A 15,258-nucleotide genomic window follows, 5' to 3' on the forward strand; every position below is an offset into this window, starting at 1 on the left:
TATTTTGCACATGTAAACTGTTATCGGGCCTTGGCCATTTCTATGTCAAATATCTACACTATTTATGTAATGAATTGCCTAGAGTCCTATGCCAGAAGGCGGTGCCTCATCGGCCAACCTGGTGGTAATGACCTCCAAATGATGTATGTCTCTACTTTCTTGCCTTGGGCCGAACCAGTTGGGCATGAAATTGGTAGACAAATGCAGCTATTTGTTTTGTTGTCTCTGGAGTATACCACCCCTATATCCTTAGTGTCAGCATCTTGGATACCCGGGGCTTTGTGACACTGTCCATGTTGGCATTCCGTGGTGGATGGGGAGCAGGGGTTCTGAACGATATTTTTTCAATATGGATCCCAAGCAATCTGGTTCAGCTAGTAATGAAAAGAAGAGACGATTAGATGATGATCAAACTTCTGGAAATATATCTCCTAATGCAGACTCATGGGCTCGATTCCTTATAACTGAGGGGAACGATAAACAACCTTTAAATCTTAATCCATTTGCTATTTCTCAGGTCACTGGAACATGTGGAGAAGTGTCAAACGTCACTTGTCTTCGCAGTGGATCCTTGTTGGTCCAGTATGCATGGAAACAACGGTTTCTGAATCTATCAAAACATTTGCTAACATTGAGGTTGTTGTGTCTGTGCACAGAACGTGAAATACCTGCTGTGGCATCATTCGTGATAAAGTACGCTGTCTTTCTGACTTGTCTGAAGACGACATTGTTACGGAGCTACGGGAACAGGCTGTCACAGCAGTGAAACGTTTAACTGTTAAGAGAGAAGGAGTCATTATTATCACCAACGCCTACCTCTTGACTTTTTCACGTTCAAGTATTCCAACTTCAATTAAGGTAGGGTATTTCAATATCGGAGTGGAGATGTATGTCAGCAATCCACTCGGGTGTTATAAATGTCAGAAATTCGGACATGTCTCACAATCATGTCGTAACTCTCTGGTGTGCTGACGTTGTGGAGACAACCACGAGGATACTGATTGCCAAAACGATCCAAGCTGTGCAAATTGTGATGGCCCGCACCCTCCTTTTCCAAGTCTTGCCCCGTGTGGCAAAGAGAGTCGAAGAAAATGAAGCTGAAATGTGAGGAAAATATTTCATGCTTTGATAAAGAAAATTTCTTGCAAAACCCAAACTCTAATCCGTTGACTTGAACATATCCTGCTGCAGTCTCTCGCTCTGTAGATACGTCCTCTATCGCATGTCAGAGTGACTTGACTTGGGTCAAGTCAGAAAGACCTGTTGTTTCTAACACTTCACCTCCGTCCACAGTCATTGCATCTACATCCCGAGCCAACCAGTCTACGTCTGGAAGCCAGAGAGAGAGTTTATCCGAAAATCAACCTGAAACGCCTTCTTCTCAACGAGTAAATACTAATTCCAAATAAGGAAAGAAAAGAAAGTAGACAAAAACAAAAACAAAACTAAAAACAAAAAAACCCCCCCAAAACAACAAAAAAAACCAACAACAAACAAACAAAAAAAAACCAACAACAAAAAACACAAACAACCCCTACCAACCCTTCCACTCCAGGGGTTCCTTTAGAAAACACTTTGGGGCCTCCACATATGGAGGTTACTTTACTCACAGGACAAGCGGAGGAAAAATCTCTCACATTCACGTGAACGATCCCCTACTGTAGCACCATGATTCAATTGGTCAGTATTATTCAGTGGAATTGTATAGGATTGAATAATAACTTCAACGAAGTGCAATTACTCGTCCAAGATTTTCAACCGGCAGCTTTATATCTCCAGAAGACATATCGCACATCTACGGGTGAAGGCACTACAGCCAGGATACCAGGACTGAGGAGGATATCGGGACAAACGGTGCGTTTGAGGGAACATTGACTTCGAGCCAGAAGACCATACGTCGGCAACGTCCTACGCGGTGTTCACCGCGCCAATCGACTCCTTTGGTGTAACAACGTAATGAGATGGGACTTACGCAACTGGCGCAGAGTTTGGTTCAGCGATGAGTCCAGGTTCTTGCTGCAAAGACGTGACGGGTGAAACAGAGTTTACAGGCGTGTCAATGAACGTTATGCTCCCAACTGCGTACGTCAAGTGGACCGATTTGGCGTAGAAAGCGTCATGATGTGGGCAGAGATATCCTACACTGATCGTACGGATCGGGCCCATGTTCAGGGGAATTTGACAGCAGTGCGCTACAGAGACAAAATTCTTGCAATCACATCTCCTGCCTGCCATTAACGTCCAACGTGATTTTTTTCAGCAGGATAACGCCCGCCCTCAAACTGCACGTGTTACAAGGGATTTTCTTGCAGCCAACAATGTGAATGTGCTCCCTTGGCCCTCTCGATCACCTGATCTCAACCCTATTGACCACCTATAATATGAGCTGGATCGACGTCTCCGTCAGCGTCAACAACAACCTCAAACGTTGCAAGCACTGGCTGCATGTCTGCAGGAGGTGTGGCAAAGAATCCCCCAGGCGGTTATCCGAAGACTCATTCAGTCCATGACTCGGCGTGTGAGAACTGTCATTCGTGCACGTGGTGGCCATAACAGATACTGACTTTCCCTTTAACACCGACGAATAATGTAAAGGCCTAAATTCATCTTCTTGATCGCTGTTCCTAGACAATGAACTCCCCTAAGCCAGTGTAAAACATCATTCTTGAAAGATCCTTTTTCACGATGTTATTTATGATTGAATACACAACATTTTGTCACAAAAAAACTGGGTTATGCGTTTCTTTTTCTTTTGAATAGTATATTTTGGACGCCACCATACTGTTCATAATTTGAATAAAGTAAAAATGTTAAATGCTAAGACTTGACGTGCATTTAAGGAGAATAAGCGTCAGTCTTGGAGAAACTATGTTTATAAGATCAATTCCCGTGCACCGATTTCAAAAGTGTGGAATATCAAACAAAGAATTAAGGGCAAAGGTTCCAAATCAACGGTCCACCATCTGAAGGACGGTGACATCTTGTTAACGGATAAGCCCGATATTGCCAGTAAGCTTGGTGAAACTCTTGCCAAACATTCTTCTTCGGCAAATTACGTCCCTGCATTTCAACAATACCAGAAAGAACAGGACAAGAAGATGAATTTTAATTCGGATAATGGCGAAGATTATAATGACTTATTTTCATCACAAGTGCTGTATACCGCCCTTGAACAAGCTCATGGTACAGAGACAGGGGCCAACGATATTTATTATCAGAAGAAGAAGAAGAAGAAGAAGGGTTTATTTGTATAAAGGCCATACGACCCATAGAACAAGATGGTACAATAGTGATTTTGGTTACCAGTTTCATGAAACAACGCTAACAGGAGCAGAATAAACCTGTTCTAAGTACTTGACAAAGTTATTTATGATATTAATGTCTGATGATGTACATATGCTATGGAGGGAATAATAGTATCCATGGACCGTTTTTGGAATGTAACGGCGACGCATATCCTCATAGCGTTTACAAATATAAACAATATGAATTTCATCTTCGATACTTTTACAGTGTTTACATAACACAATGTCGTCATTGGAAGAGGCAATACTTCGTCTAGTATATTTGATACCAAGTGCACTAGATCCTGATCTGAATAACGTGAAAAGACGTTTAGATTTATTACTTATGTTCAATGATAGATATTTTTCACAGGTCAGCAGCGATTTATGTGATTTGTAAAACGACAGCGAAGGAGCATCTAGGGAAAGATGCCACTCTTGCATGGAGTAGTTGTTAATTCTTTCGGTAAACATATATAGAAACATTTTTGTATCGCCAACATCTTGGGAAATCCAAGCAGTACCAAAACCATAATGAAATAACAAATCACTGACGTGACGCGCCCATGTTGCACGTTTCCTGAATTCAACAGATAATAGGAATTGATAACATTGATATGGATATCTACTTGGATGCATTCTTAATAATCTCAGCCAGTATTTAATACATTTGACATAATAAACATTGCTTAAGGGTGTCCTCCCACATTCCCCATATGCAACAACATTAGATGATCTGTAACTAATCTGAAGTAAGAATTTGCAAAATTTTCGATGGATAATTTCAATACTTTCTCTCTTTTTAAAACCCCATATCTCGGCACCATATGTTAGAATTGGTACAATTTTTTTATCAAAGATGTACAATCCTTCTGAGGGTGACAAGTCGTATCGTCTTATAAATGACTTGATCGGCCACAGTGCCTTATTAGCTTGATCGGATAATGTTTTACATGCCCTAGTCCAAATCAGTTTTGGAGTTATCATAAGTCCTAAATACTTATAAATATTGACAGTTTCCATCTGGGTACCATTATAAAACCATTTTTCATGTTTGGACAATGGGCCACCCATTTTAAAGACAATAATTTTACTTTTATCAGTATTAATATCCATGCCCCATTGGTGTGAATATATATGTAAGACGTCAAGGCGACGCTGTAATCTTACGACAGTATCGGCAATCAGAACCAGATCATCTGCAAATAAGAGAGCAATGATATTCAACATATTTTCAGAGATAAATATACCATCATCAAACTTGGTTTCAAATATCGATACAAGTTCATTGATATATAAAGAGAATAGTACAGGACTAAGAACACAGCCTTGCCGAACCCCACAGGCGCTACAAAAATATTCAGTTAATTTCTTACCGTACTCACAGATTACAGTGGCCTTGACATTAATATACATATTTTCAATCAACTTGAAAAATTTACCGTGGATCCCATTGTGCAAAAGAACATACAATAGTTTAAACCTATTCACCATATCAAAGGCCTTACGAAAATCTATGAATGCAACGTATATCTTCCCATTTTTGCGTGTTAAATATTTCTGAATGATTGTCTGGAGAATAAAGATACTGTCCACAGTCGAATGGTCAGTCTTAAATCCACCCTGATATTCTCCAATTATCTCATGAAGTTCCAAGAAGTACTCCAACCGTTTGTTTAGAACCGAAACAAAAATTTTGCTCATTACATTTAGAAGAGAGATTCCCCTATAGTTATTCGGGTCAGATCTACTACCTTTCTTATATAGTGGGATGATAATACCAGCTGACCAGGAATTTGGCCAAACACCGGATGAAAGAATTTTGTTGAACAGTAATACTAAGTAAGGAACAATTATATGTTCAGAATATTTGAAAAACCCTGCGGGTATACCATCATCGCCTGGGGATTTGTTATCTTTCAGATGTCTGATAGCATCTAGTACATCCTGAACTGTAAAGTCACATGATAGAATATCATCGTCATTAATACAGTCAACACATGTATTGAAGTCATGTTTATCAATGTATGATTTGACATCTTCTGAAAAGTTGCCATCTTCTGGCAACGTCGGGTTCAGCAAGTCCTTAAAGTATGCAGCCCATGTTGATGGCGTTACACGTTCTTCCATAGCACGATTTGTGGTATATTTTTTCACAAGTCTCCAAAATGCTGAGCAGTCTCTAGAACAAGCTGCATCATGTATTCTTTTTGTAATCGAACGATTATAGCTATCTTTTTTGGTTTTACAGGTCTGTTTGAACTTGGATCTAATGTCTTTGTATCTATTCAAATTGTCAAATGTTGTTGTTTTTCTAAACATATTAAGTAATTTGTACTTTTCACGTTTAAGAGTCTGACACTGTTGATCAAACCATTCTGGCTGTTGATTAGAGTCAATGGTTTTGGCATGTCTACATTCCATATCTTGCCCACAGCTTTGCAGAATGCGCTGCAATATGTTTACTGCTTTATCAGTGTTGACATGTAGACTGTTCATAAAGTCCTGGAACAAATTACTTATATCAGCATTTTGCAGGTTATCAAGATATGATTGTGATTTTTCATTATTCCATTTAAATTTACATCTGTTACTACAAAGAAAATACTTATCATCGGCTGGCCTGCCAACATCGAACAGGGATGAGATTATAGTTGTGAGTGGGAGATGATCCGACTCCGTGCGAGAGACACTCTTGAAGTCCTCCACATAACGGTACAACGATGCTGACACTGCAATGTAGTCTGGTGTGCTACAACCAGTGGGGCCAACATATGTATAGTCCCCCTCGTCTGAAAATCTGCCATTCAACAGGTACCATCCAAACGTTTTGCATAAGTCTAGCAATTCTCTACCATAGTTATTTACAACCAGATCTTTGTTTTTACGATTTGGGTACACAGGTGGGGCATCAAATTCCTCGTATGTGTCCTCGTCCAAGGGTAAAAAGTCCACACTATCATCAACGATATAGTCTAGTTCAGTGCCAGTTCTGCTATTAAAGTCGCCACAAATAATGAGGTCAGTGTCTGGGAATTCGTTTTGTATTACCGCAACATAACTTTCCAATCGCTCAACCCCATCGCTACTGTTGGGTTTTTCAGGAGTTATGTAGACACAGCCTAGTATAAGCTTTTTGCCTGACCTTATACACCGACTAGATACAAGAAACACGGCGTCTACCCACTCCTCGTGTACACGATGGAAAAAGGATGAAATATTGTCACGTATAAATATAGCGACACCACCGCTGAACCGACCGATGTTGTTTACCTTGGGGCGAACTGATTGAAATGCACAGTGACTCCCATCAAAGTTGTCAAGGAGGCCAACTTAGGTCTGATTTTCGACTCGCATTTAACGTTTCTTCCGCATATGAAATCGCTAAAATCTAAATGCCTGAAGGCACTCGATCTATTAAAAGCCGTGTCAAACTCAAACTGGTGAGGGGATCAGACCACTCTCCTACACCTACACAGATCACTTGTCCTCTCGAAGCTTGATATGGCCCCATTGTATATGGTGGAGCCTGCAAAAGCAACGTAAAACTATTGGATTCTGTCCATCATCAAGGTCTGAGACTTTGTCTTGGGTCTTTCAGACCCTCTCCTAATGACAGTATTTACATATAGGCTCATGAGCCTTCTCTTACCCAACGTCGTATAAAATAATCTTTGCAATATATCACTAAACTATATTCTGGTCAGTTGAACCCTGCATATAACTGTGTCGTTCATCCTCTCTATGAGGATTTACACAATAGGAAACCTTCTCTCGTTCCGCCTCATGAAAACTACCGACATTGAACTGGAGAATATATCTCCTTCCCGTCTTCTTTCTTCTCCTTCTTGGCATTTGGTTAGACCAACATCGTCTTTTGTTGGTTACCCAGTATCGTAGGCATTTCTGGGAATACAATGGCCGATCTTGCTGCCAAAGCAGCACTCAACAAGTCTGTGACACCACTTCTTATTCCATACAAAGCCAGCATTAGAAATTACATCCGTCATCTGATGTAAAAAGAAGTAGGACACTCAATTAGGTATTAATAAATTACATGGTGTAAAACCCTATATTGGTAACACCTACTTGGGTTGTCAGTCAGGATTTGAAGAGGTTATCATGCGACGATGTCGCATTGGCCACACAAACTATACACATGAATATTTGTTTAAAGGTGAAGATCCTCCGTTTTGTATCCCTTGTGATGAATGAATCACGGTCAAGCATGTCTTTTACTGTCCATCGTGACAGGTTTCATTCTTCATTTTTTTTCATTTCTCTCATATAAATTGTTTTCCTCACGATATGGTTGAAATATTGCTGATGTGACATAAAATTTTAATTCACTCATTCACTCACTCATTCGTGTCACTGGATAATGTACTTTCTTGGAATTGGGCCGCACAAAAATGCTGTCTGATTCACAGTGGTTCTGCTCCACCACTGTCATTATAGTTGCATAAACTGGCCAGAATCGTGTTTACACCTTCGTTGTCCTTCCTCTGCTCATTTTATGTACAAAAACTTACAGTCAGCTAGGTACCTTGGCTCTTTGGATGTAGAACACAAGACTTTTAGTAATATCCCCGGGATTGTCAGGTCCATGTATGCACTCAATGGGGGTAAAAATTAATAATAGCCAAAAACCGTCGATTTGTAAGCAGATGATCATCAAAAATGGTTGGAGACGGGTATTCACAGAACTTGAGGAATACATAAAATTTCATCTATAAGTTTTCATTCGTTTCTAAGATATATGAGCAGGAAAAGGGTCTCTGAGGCCGGGATACGAGGTAAGGGTTATAATCCTGGTTGACTTAAATTTACATCAAATGTTTTTAGACTTGCGTACCCTCTGAGGTGGACAATAATTTTACAATGCTTCAACCCCCATTTGAGGGTACAGCCACAAACAATCTCAGGTATTAATCTAAACTACCAATAATGAAATAGTTACATATTTACAAATCACCTAGCAAATCTAATTCTTTTAAAATGCAGTAAGTAAATGAGACCCGTTATGAAAAAGAACCTTCATAGCTCGTGATTTGATTTGTCCCTGGTGAAAACAATAACCTATGACGCGTCTCAAATGCAACAAATCATGATGCACATACGCGCCCTACAGGAAACAAGTATGGAACATGTGAAACATTTGCATGAAGATGCAATTTCAATCATATTTCACCCTTTTTCAGAAGATTGAGCTACAACTCATACTTATTGTCGTGAACCACTCTATGGGCCCCACGCAAACTAAGGTCAGCCTAAAGATACAAAGTTAAAGATATGGTTAAAATCGCGTTGTCCACGAAACAAATTGCCAAGCAATTGCGTCGCCAACTCGAGCAATTTGTCGATTAGTGAGGAAAGATCACCAAACAAACGATGTAAAAATATCTTCATCGTTCAGGTAGGCCACACAAAGCGCGGTCCAACTTCGACTTGATCGGCGATTTCCCTATGCTTCAGTTCAATGCTACAATGGCACTGGCTGCCACATCAGCAACTGATAGAAATCGACTGAAAACAGCAGGGTATAAGGCAAGGAGACCAACGACCTACCCAGATGGATGTAACATTACGCCGTAACTGGCATCGGTGAAACCTCTTCTTGACGGAAGATCCATTTCTCAGACCAGAGCCGGTTTTTGCTGTTTGCTACTTACTGAAGCGTGTATGACGATAGAGGAACATGGCCTATGCTCAAAGGAACACCCTGGAAGAAGTTTCGTTAGAGGATCCTTGATGGTTTGTGGCTGTGTGGCATATGACTTCAGCTTGTCACAGTGAAAGGAAATCTGAATGGACAAAGAACCAAGAAAAAATGTTGAGGAGGCAGTAGTGCCTCATTTTGATAATTATCCCTGTAAACAAGACCGATCTTTATGGGTTATAACCCCAACATCGCGACCGCGTGGCCATTGATTATCAAAAAGTCATTGCCACACTTCCAGGACCTACCGTAAGTCCTAATTTTAACCCTGATAAGTGACATTCCGGGCGTCAGATTCATCCGTGAGACCCGAGAGATTGTTTATATGACGTGGACTCGAACGTTACATCACAATTTTCCACTGGGAAGCTTTACTGATTTTAATTATAGAAATAATTCTATATTTTAGCTTAAATGCTTGTATTAGCTTTAAGATAATTATGGGTATAAAACATCTCCTACGAAATAAGAACAATACATCGTGTGTTATGCATGGAGTCTCGTCTGGATATACTGCTTTGTGGTTTACATTTTTGTATAGGCTGTTTGCATAAGTTGTTGCATTTTCAGATCCGCCAACGGTGTTGGTGAAATACAATCACTACGGTTTCTACCATGGATCTAATGTGACGTTGTGGTGCTACGTCAACTCATACCCACTCGTGTCCCCAACAGACATCACGTGGGTGCGTGATGGGAAATTTGTAATCCCTAGTTCTTCCTGTCGTGACGTCAGACCCAACTGGCGGTTGTGCAGTGTGGACACCAGCACTGCTGGTAAATACATGTGCAGAGCTCGCCATCGATTGGCCTCTGTTAATAGCGAGGACATTACTGTACAAGTGAGAGGTAAGAAAGGGCAATCAGGTTTATCATGTTACGAACAATATGTTGAATATTAAATCTCATGAACACAGAGGAATCTTAGCTATGTGCGGAAGGTAACAATGATGACAATGTTGATGTGCGCATTCCAAAATATATTATCACTACGTCTTGAAAGATGACTGATGTACGCCGTGACATTTGACGTGAACGATTTTCATTTTCAAACCCCAAAAATAAAAACAAGATAAAACAAACACTAACAACTATGTGATGCAAGATTCCCAATATTAATGGTCCATCGTGATTTATTGACCTTCTTGAAATCCGTCATAATAATCCGTGTTTTAAGAGTAGAGTCATCATTGAAAAGAAAATAATTTCGTAAATGTAGTAACAATCTTATATGGAAATTTGTTTTGCAGATATGTGTCCCACGATTGTCGAAAAGCACACCCTAGTCAATGAAGACAGAAGTGCTGATGGGTATGTCAGCATTTCTGCTAGATTTCGTCATGTGTGTGGTTGTCTTGAGGAACATAACATTGTGTATAAATAGTTCTTCCGGCGAAAAAGGCAATAACAGTACATTTGTGCTGCTTCTTTCAAGATAACCAACCCTTAAAGAAGAAATATGTATGCAAGTACAGACCCATTCATAGATTTTATTAGTGAACCCCGATCAGTCTACATTCGTATCGTGTTAACTTACAAGGTGAGTGTATACGTAAAGTGGAAATCAGTACGTAAAAGAACTCGGAGCTCAACCAGCAATCAAAATAGTAAATGTCATGACAACACAATGTATTTTTTAAGTTATGGTCAGTTGGTGGTCGAACATATGTTGTATCTGAGAAAACGCTTGAAACATAATGCTTAAAAAGAAATACCATGTGATTAACACATGAATCCTCAAATTAACTAGATAATGAAAATCAAAACAAAGATATGGCAATACATTGGCAAAAAGAGGTTGTGAGTTCAAAGCTAAAGCCACGTCAACAATATTTCAGCCATAAATCAGACTAAATATAACCTTACAACAAAGGACAGTAAAATGTACAATAACAAGAGTGTCGTTCATATATGTAAAATAAAATTAAAAACAAAAAATAACTAAAATAGCAATATACTTTGTTTGCTTTTGAACATTATACAGACATAGATTATTAAATTATCATTAACAAATGAAACAAATTAACAATGAAAGTAGATTGTATATTCGGTGCCTTATTTTAAACTCTGTGTGTCAAAATTCTGAAATGTGATTTCTTTTTTAAATTTAATTTTTAACATCTAGTTTAAAAACTCTCATGAGAACTGATGTTTAATGACGTACCCTTGGGATCAATAAAAACACAACGATGGTAACAGGTTAAATAGCTCAGTAAATCGACTGACCCATTCATAATGGCTCATAAAATTATCTATTAATAATAGATGTGAAATATTTGTAAGCATACGATTTCATATTTATGCTTATAAAACTCCAGCCCATTTCGCCGTTTGTAGCCGAATTACTAGACGTATTGCCAAATCCGAAACATAATATATACTCTCAATTGCGCTTAGTTACTACATCAGTTACTATCGATGTGGAACGCATACAATAAAATATTTCATACAAGACAGTCATTTTGCAATGGCTTTTTCGGTATCTCAAATTCAAAAGACGCAGGCCAAGATTTTTTACGCAGGAGAAACTGAAATTTGTCACAAAATTGTTCCTGAAATGGACAGTTTTCGTGAACTAAAAATGACGTAAAACCAAAGGGTGACACAACCAGGTACGTCACATAACCTAAGGGGAATGGGTGTTAAGGCAGTAGTATCCATCTTTCAGGCTTTGGCCTTGGTGACCATTCCCTTGCCACGTTACTATTTGAACAGTGTATCGAACTGTGACTCACACAAAAAATAAAGAAAAAACAATAATTAGAGAAAATCTTAAATTTCTTTGAGACAAAGCAAAACTGAACTATTTGTGTTAGTACATTTGTCGCTATGTGACGTTATATTTACAGGCTGTTCATAAATAATATTTATGTGTGTGTGTAGGATGTGATGATGATTTTTACGGAGATATATATACACAGCAAAAATAACTTGCTTATCCTGATGGATACTGGGTAATGTAGGTCTCCACTAGGTTTCAGTTTCAGGAAACGCGCAATGAGAGTTTCCGCATAATTTCCACAACTGAAACTAACAAGTCTTGGTTTCCGTCATGTTTCCGTCAACTGAAACTGTAGTTGGAAGTTTCCCTTTAGTTTCAGTTCACTGAAACCTTTATATCTGGAGTGAGTAAGTTTCTGGGCTTGCGGAAACCTTGCGGAACCTGGGTAATGTAGGATTCCGCCAGGTTTCTGTACAAAGGAGATGACAATGAGAGTTACGCTTAGTTTAGGAAACTGAAAATATGTTGTATTGTCTGTTATATTTATTACATATTTATTTGAATAAAAAACAAACTCTGGAAATATTATTATTCAACTGTTTCATTTCTTAGAATAGCTCACATTTTAGTGCAACAGGGCAGTTGCAGTAGTACACAATTCGCTGTAGTTTTAAGAAACTGGGGCGCTCAGAGAAGGGTAACAGAATTCTCTCCACACAAGCATTGCTCAGGAGGTAGACACACTGAATGAAGACGATCGACTTTGCAGCTAGCCACTGCACAAAGTGCTTTGTTCTTCTGTAGATGTTTGTTGGTGTGTGTGAGTCCTGGTTGATATCTGGCGAAACATCTGAATCCAAATCAATCAGGCTCTCATATTGTGGTGGTAATAGCTCGCAAACCTTGAATGTGCTGCTAATATCTTGGTCACTGTCAGTGTCTGGAAAAGAAAAAAGACGTTCAGTTTGAATCATCAATTTAACTGAGAAAAAAATCACTGAATGAAACACAGTAAACTTTATGATAATGCAGATAATATGTATTACAAATATCAAATACGTATTACCATTTGCTCACTTTCAGTTACAGTTACATGTATGATACATACATTAAATATATTAAACATGGATAGCAAAGTGACAGTGCAAACTCGTTTTTTCAGTGAAATTCTTTGATGACTAACCTGATGAAACATTTGTCATTCATCCGAAAATTCTTTACAGACGGATAAACATCTCGTCATTCTCCAAGTTTGTTGGTCCACAATCCATATCTATAAATGAAATAACTGACACAATGATTCTCTCAGAAATATGAAACGTGAGGTGTGATGATAATGTCAATGCATTGTAGGGCTAACACATGCAACATGTACTGATGAACAAGTTTTAATGGTTATAAAACAAATATTAAATCATCAAACTGATTAACTGGTACAACTGGATACACAGAACTTACACAGAACATAAGATACTAGATAATTTCATAAACTAATGAATTTATGATGTGACTTGGTTGAAAAATTTCTGGAGTACAGATTGTATGAATAGATATAACGAAGACATATATACGGAATATCTCTGGGTACCCATGTTAAAAGAATATTGAAGAAACCAACCATATTTCAGAAACTTTATTCTTGTGATTGTATGCTGTCTTTCTTGACAGTTACTTGTCGCAATGTTCGCAAAGAACTATGTGCCTGCAGCAGAAAGTGCCACGAATAGTCTACAGAAATTAAGAACGCTGCTTACATGTACAAATCTTAGCCAAAGGGTCAGTAGGATTGTGCTTCATTCTTCATTCACATTGATAAACGAATTAAGGTTTGAAAGAAATTGTGACACATCACAAAATTATATTAGTAATAACAATAAAGGTATTCATCAAATTAACTTAAAGGGTAGATAGGGACAGTAGATCTGGGTGTATAACTGAAAAGAACAAAGAATTCTTATTTCTAATCCACGTGCATGTTTTGAGCACTGTGCGTAAATTACTTACATGATGGGTGGGGGTCCATCCAGCAGAAATATATGCGGATATTACCTTCTCCTGACAGGATGTTAGAAAATAACTTATTTGCCACAATAAAGTTTCTCGTGAGTGCTAAATCAGTATTGATGCTTGACACTGAGAAAAAAAACAATCAGTGACGCCAATGCGATGAAAAAACCGCTAAGACCATAACTGCCCACTGTTGTCACTTTGAGTACTTACATTCAACCCGCTGAATTCCACTTTTCACACTCCCCTTTGATGTCGGCAACGTAAACAAATAAACGAAAGGCGACAGGATCACGTCCACGCGAGACTATCTAATCGTTACAAAAACAACTCACAACAGGGTGTACCTTCCTCTTTTGTTGTAGAACGCGGAAATCTACAGTCAAATGGTCATATTAGATTTATATTTAAAAAAACACAATGACAAAACTGTCTATTTCCCGTGAGTGTTAGCGAGACGCCATCTTAAGTTGTTTCAAAGGCATCTTGTTTGGCGGGTAGGAACAAATTGTATATGACAAATTTGCTTTCCTAGCAATTATTTTCAAAACTTTTAAGCATAAGATGGCTGCGTCGTGTAAACTTTGCCATGGCCACCTCACTTTCCCCAAAAGCACTCGACGAAAGAATTCGCGACTTGGAGAAGAAATCAGAGAACGGATGCGAGAAACTCGGAGTACCTCGGACGTGTCAGGTAAGACCAAGGTTTTTTTATTGTCAAATAACGTTTAAAGAATTAATGACAGAAATCGTTAATGACAGAAATCTGGATAGATTATAAAGTTTATCCCGCAAATGTATATTTTCGCTCGTATTATTTTCAAATGTTAAAATCTAAGTTAAATAGGCCTGAAAAATAAATTTGTTTAGATTCCATTTCAATAGATCTACATGCTATAGAATACACCAAGCTAGTATTTGTAACTAACTCTCTTACTACTAATCACAAGTATTTATTTAAGCTTAAAGGGTCAGACTTTTGATTTTAGTGCTCGTGTTAATAGTTTGCAAATTTTAACTTTGCAATTCGGTTCACACTTGAACAAAAGGTGAGTGTTGGGATGAATTACGATCTCCATCAGAAAGATCCTCCATATGTAGTGGTAATGTTCACTCATGGGTTTACTGGGTATTGCAAGATATATTTCACCAGTTCAGATATATTTTGAAGAATGATAAAAATTATGGGCTTTTACAATGGCAACATTTCGGTGTAATTTATAAATTCAATCCTGGATCATTAGTGAAATGAAATTGTTCATCCCCAAATTCTGTCAGAGAGGTCAGATGTGTGTCTGAACTATTTGAGGCAAACACTAAATTCATATAAGAAACTGTTAGCTTTGCGTAGGATACATTTGAAATTTCATGTATTTTTTCAGTAATTTAATACATATGTGTTGAACATAATCATATATATACCTGTTATATTTAACGTATTTGATTTAATCTTTTAGGCACGACTGCTCCTGGAGGAAAAGATCACCCTTGCCTATCGAAGACATGTGTTTATGTTACTAGGTAAC

The 15,258-nt window shown here is 38.4% G+C and overlaps 1 protein-coding gene across 1 annotated transcript in view; it reads left to right on the forward strand.

The window, feature by feature from the left end:
* The window catches only part of LOC137255732 (hemicentin-1-like), a 123,096-nt gene that overhangs the window by 55,020 nt on the left and 52,818 nt on the right, over window positions 1-15,258 (forward strand). The window contains exons 13-14 of the mRNA XM_067793231.1: window positions 9,574-9,852; window positions 10,254-10,314. Coding sequence (XP_067649332.1) covers window positions 9,574-9,852; window positions 10,254-10,314 — 340 coding nt within the window. The remainder of the gene's footprint in view (window positions 1-9,573; window positions 9,853-10,253; window positions 10,315-15,258) is intronic.

This window comes from Haliotis asinina, chromosome 11 (assembly GCF_037392515.1).
Source record: "Haliotis asinina isolate JCU_RB_2024 chromosome 11, JCU_Hal_asi_v2, whole genome shotgun sequence".
Classification (NCBI taxonomy): domain Eukaryota; kingdom Metazoa; phylum Mollusca; class Gastropoda; order Lepetellida; family Haliotidae; genus Haliotis; species Haliotis asinina.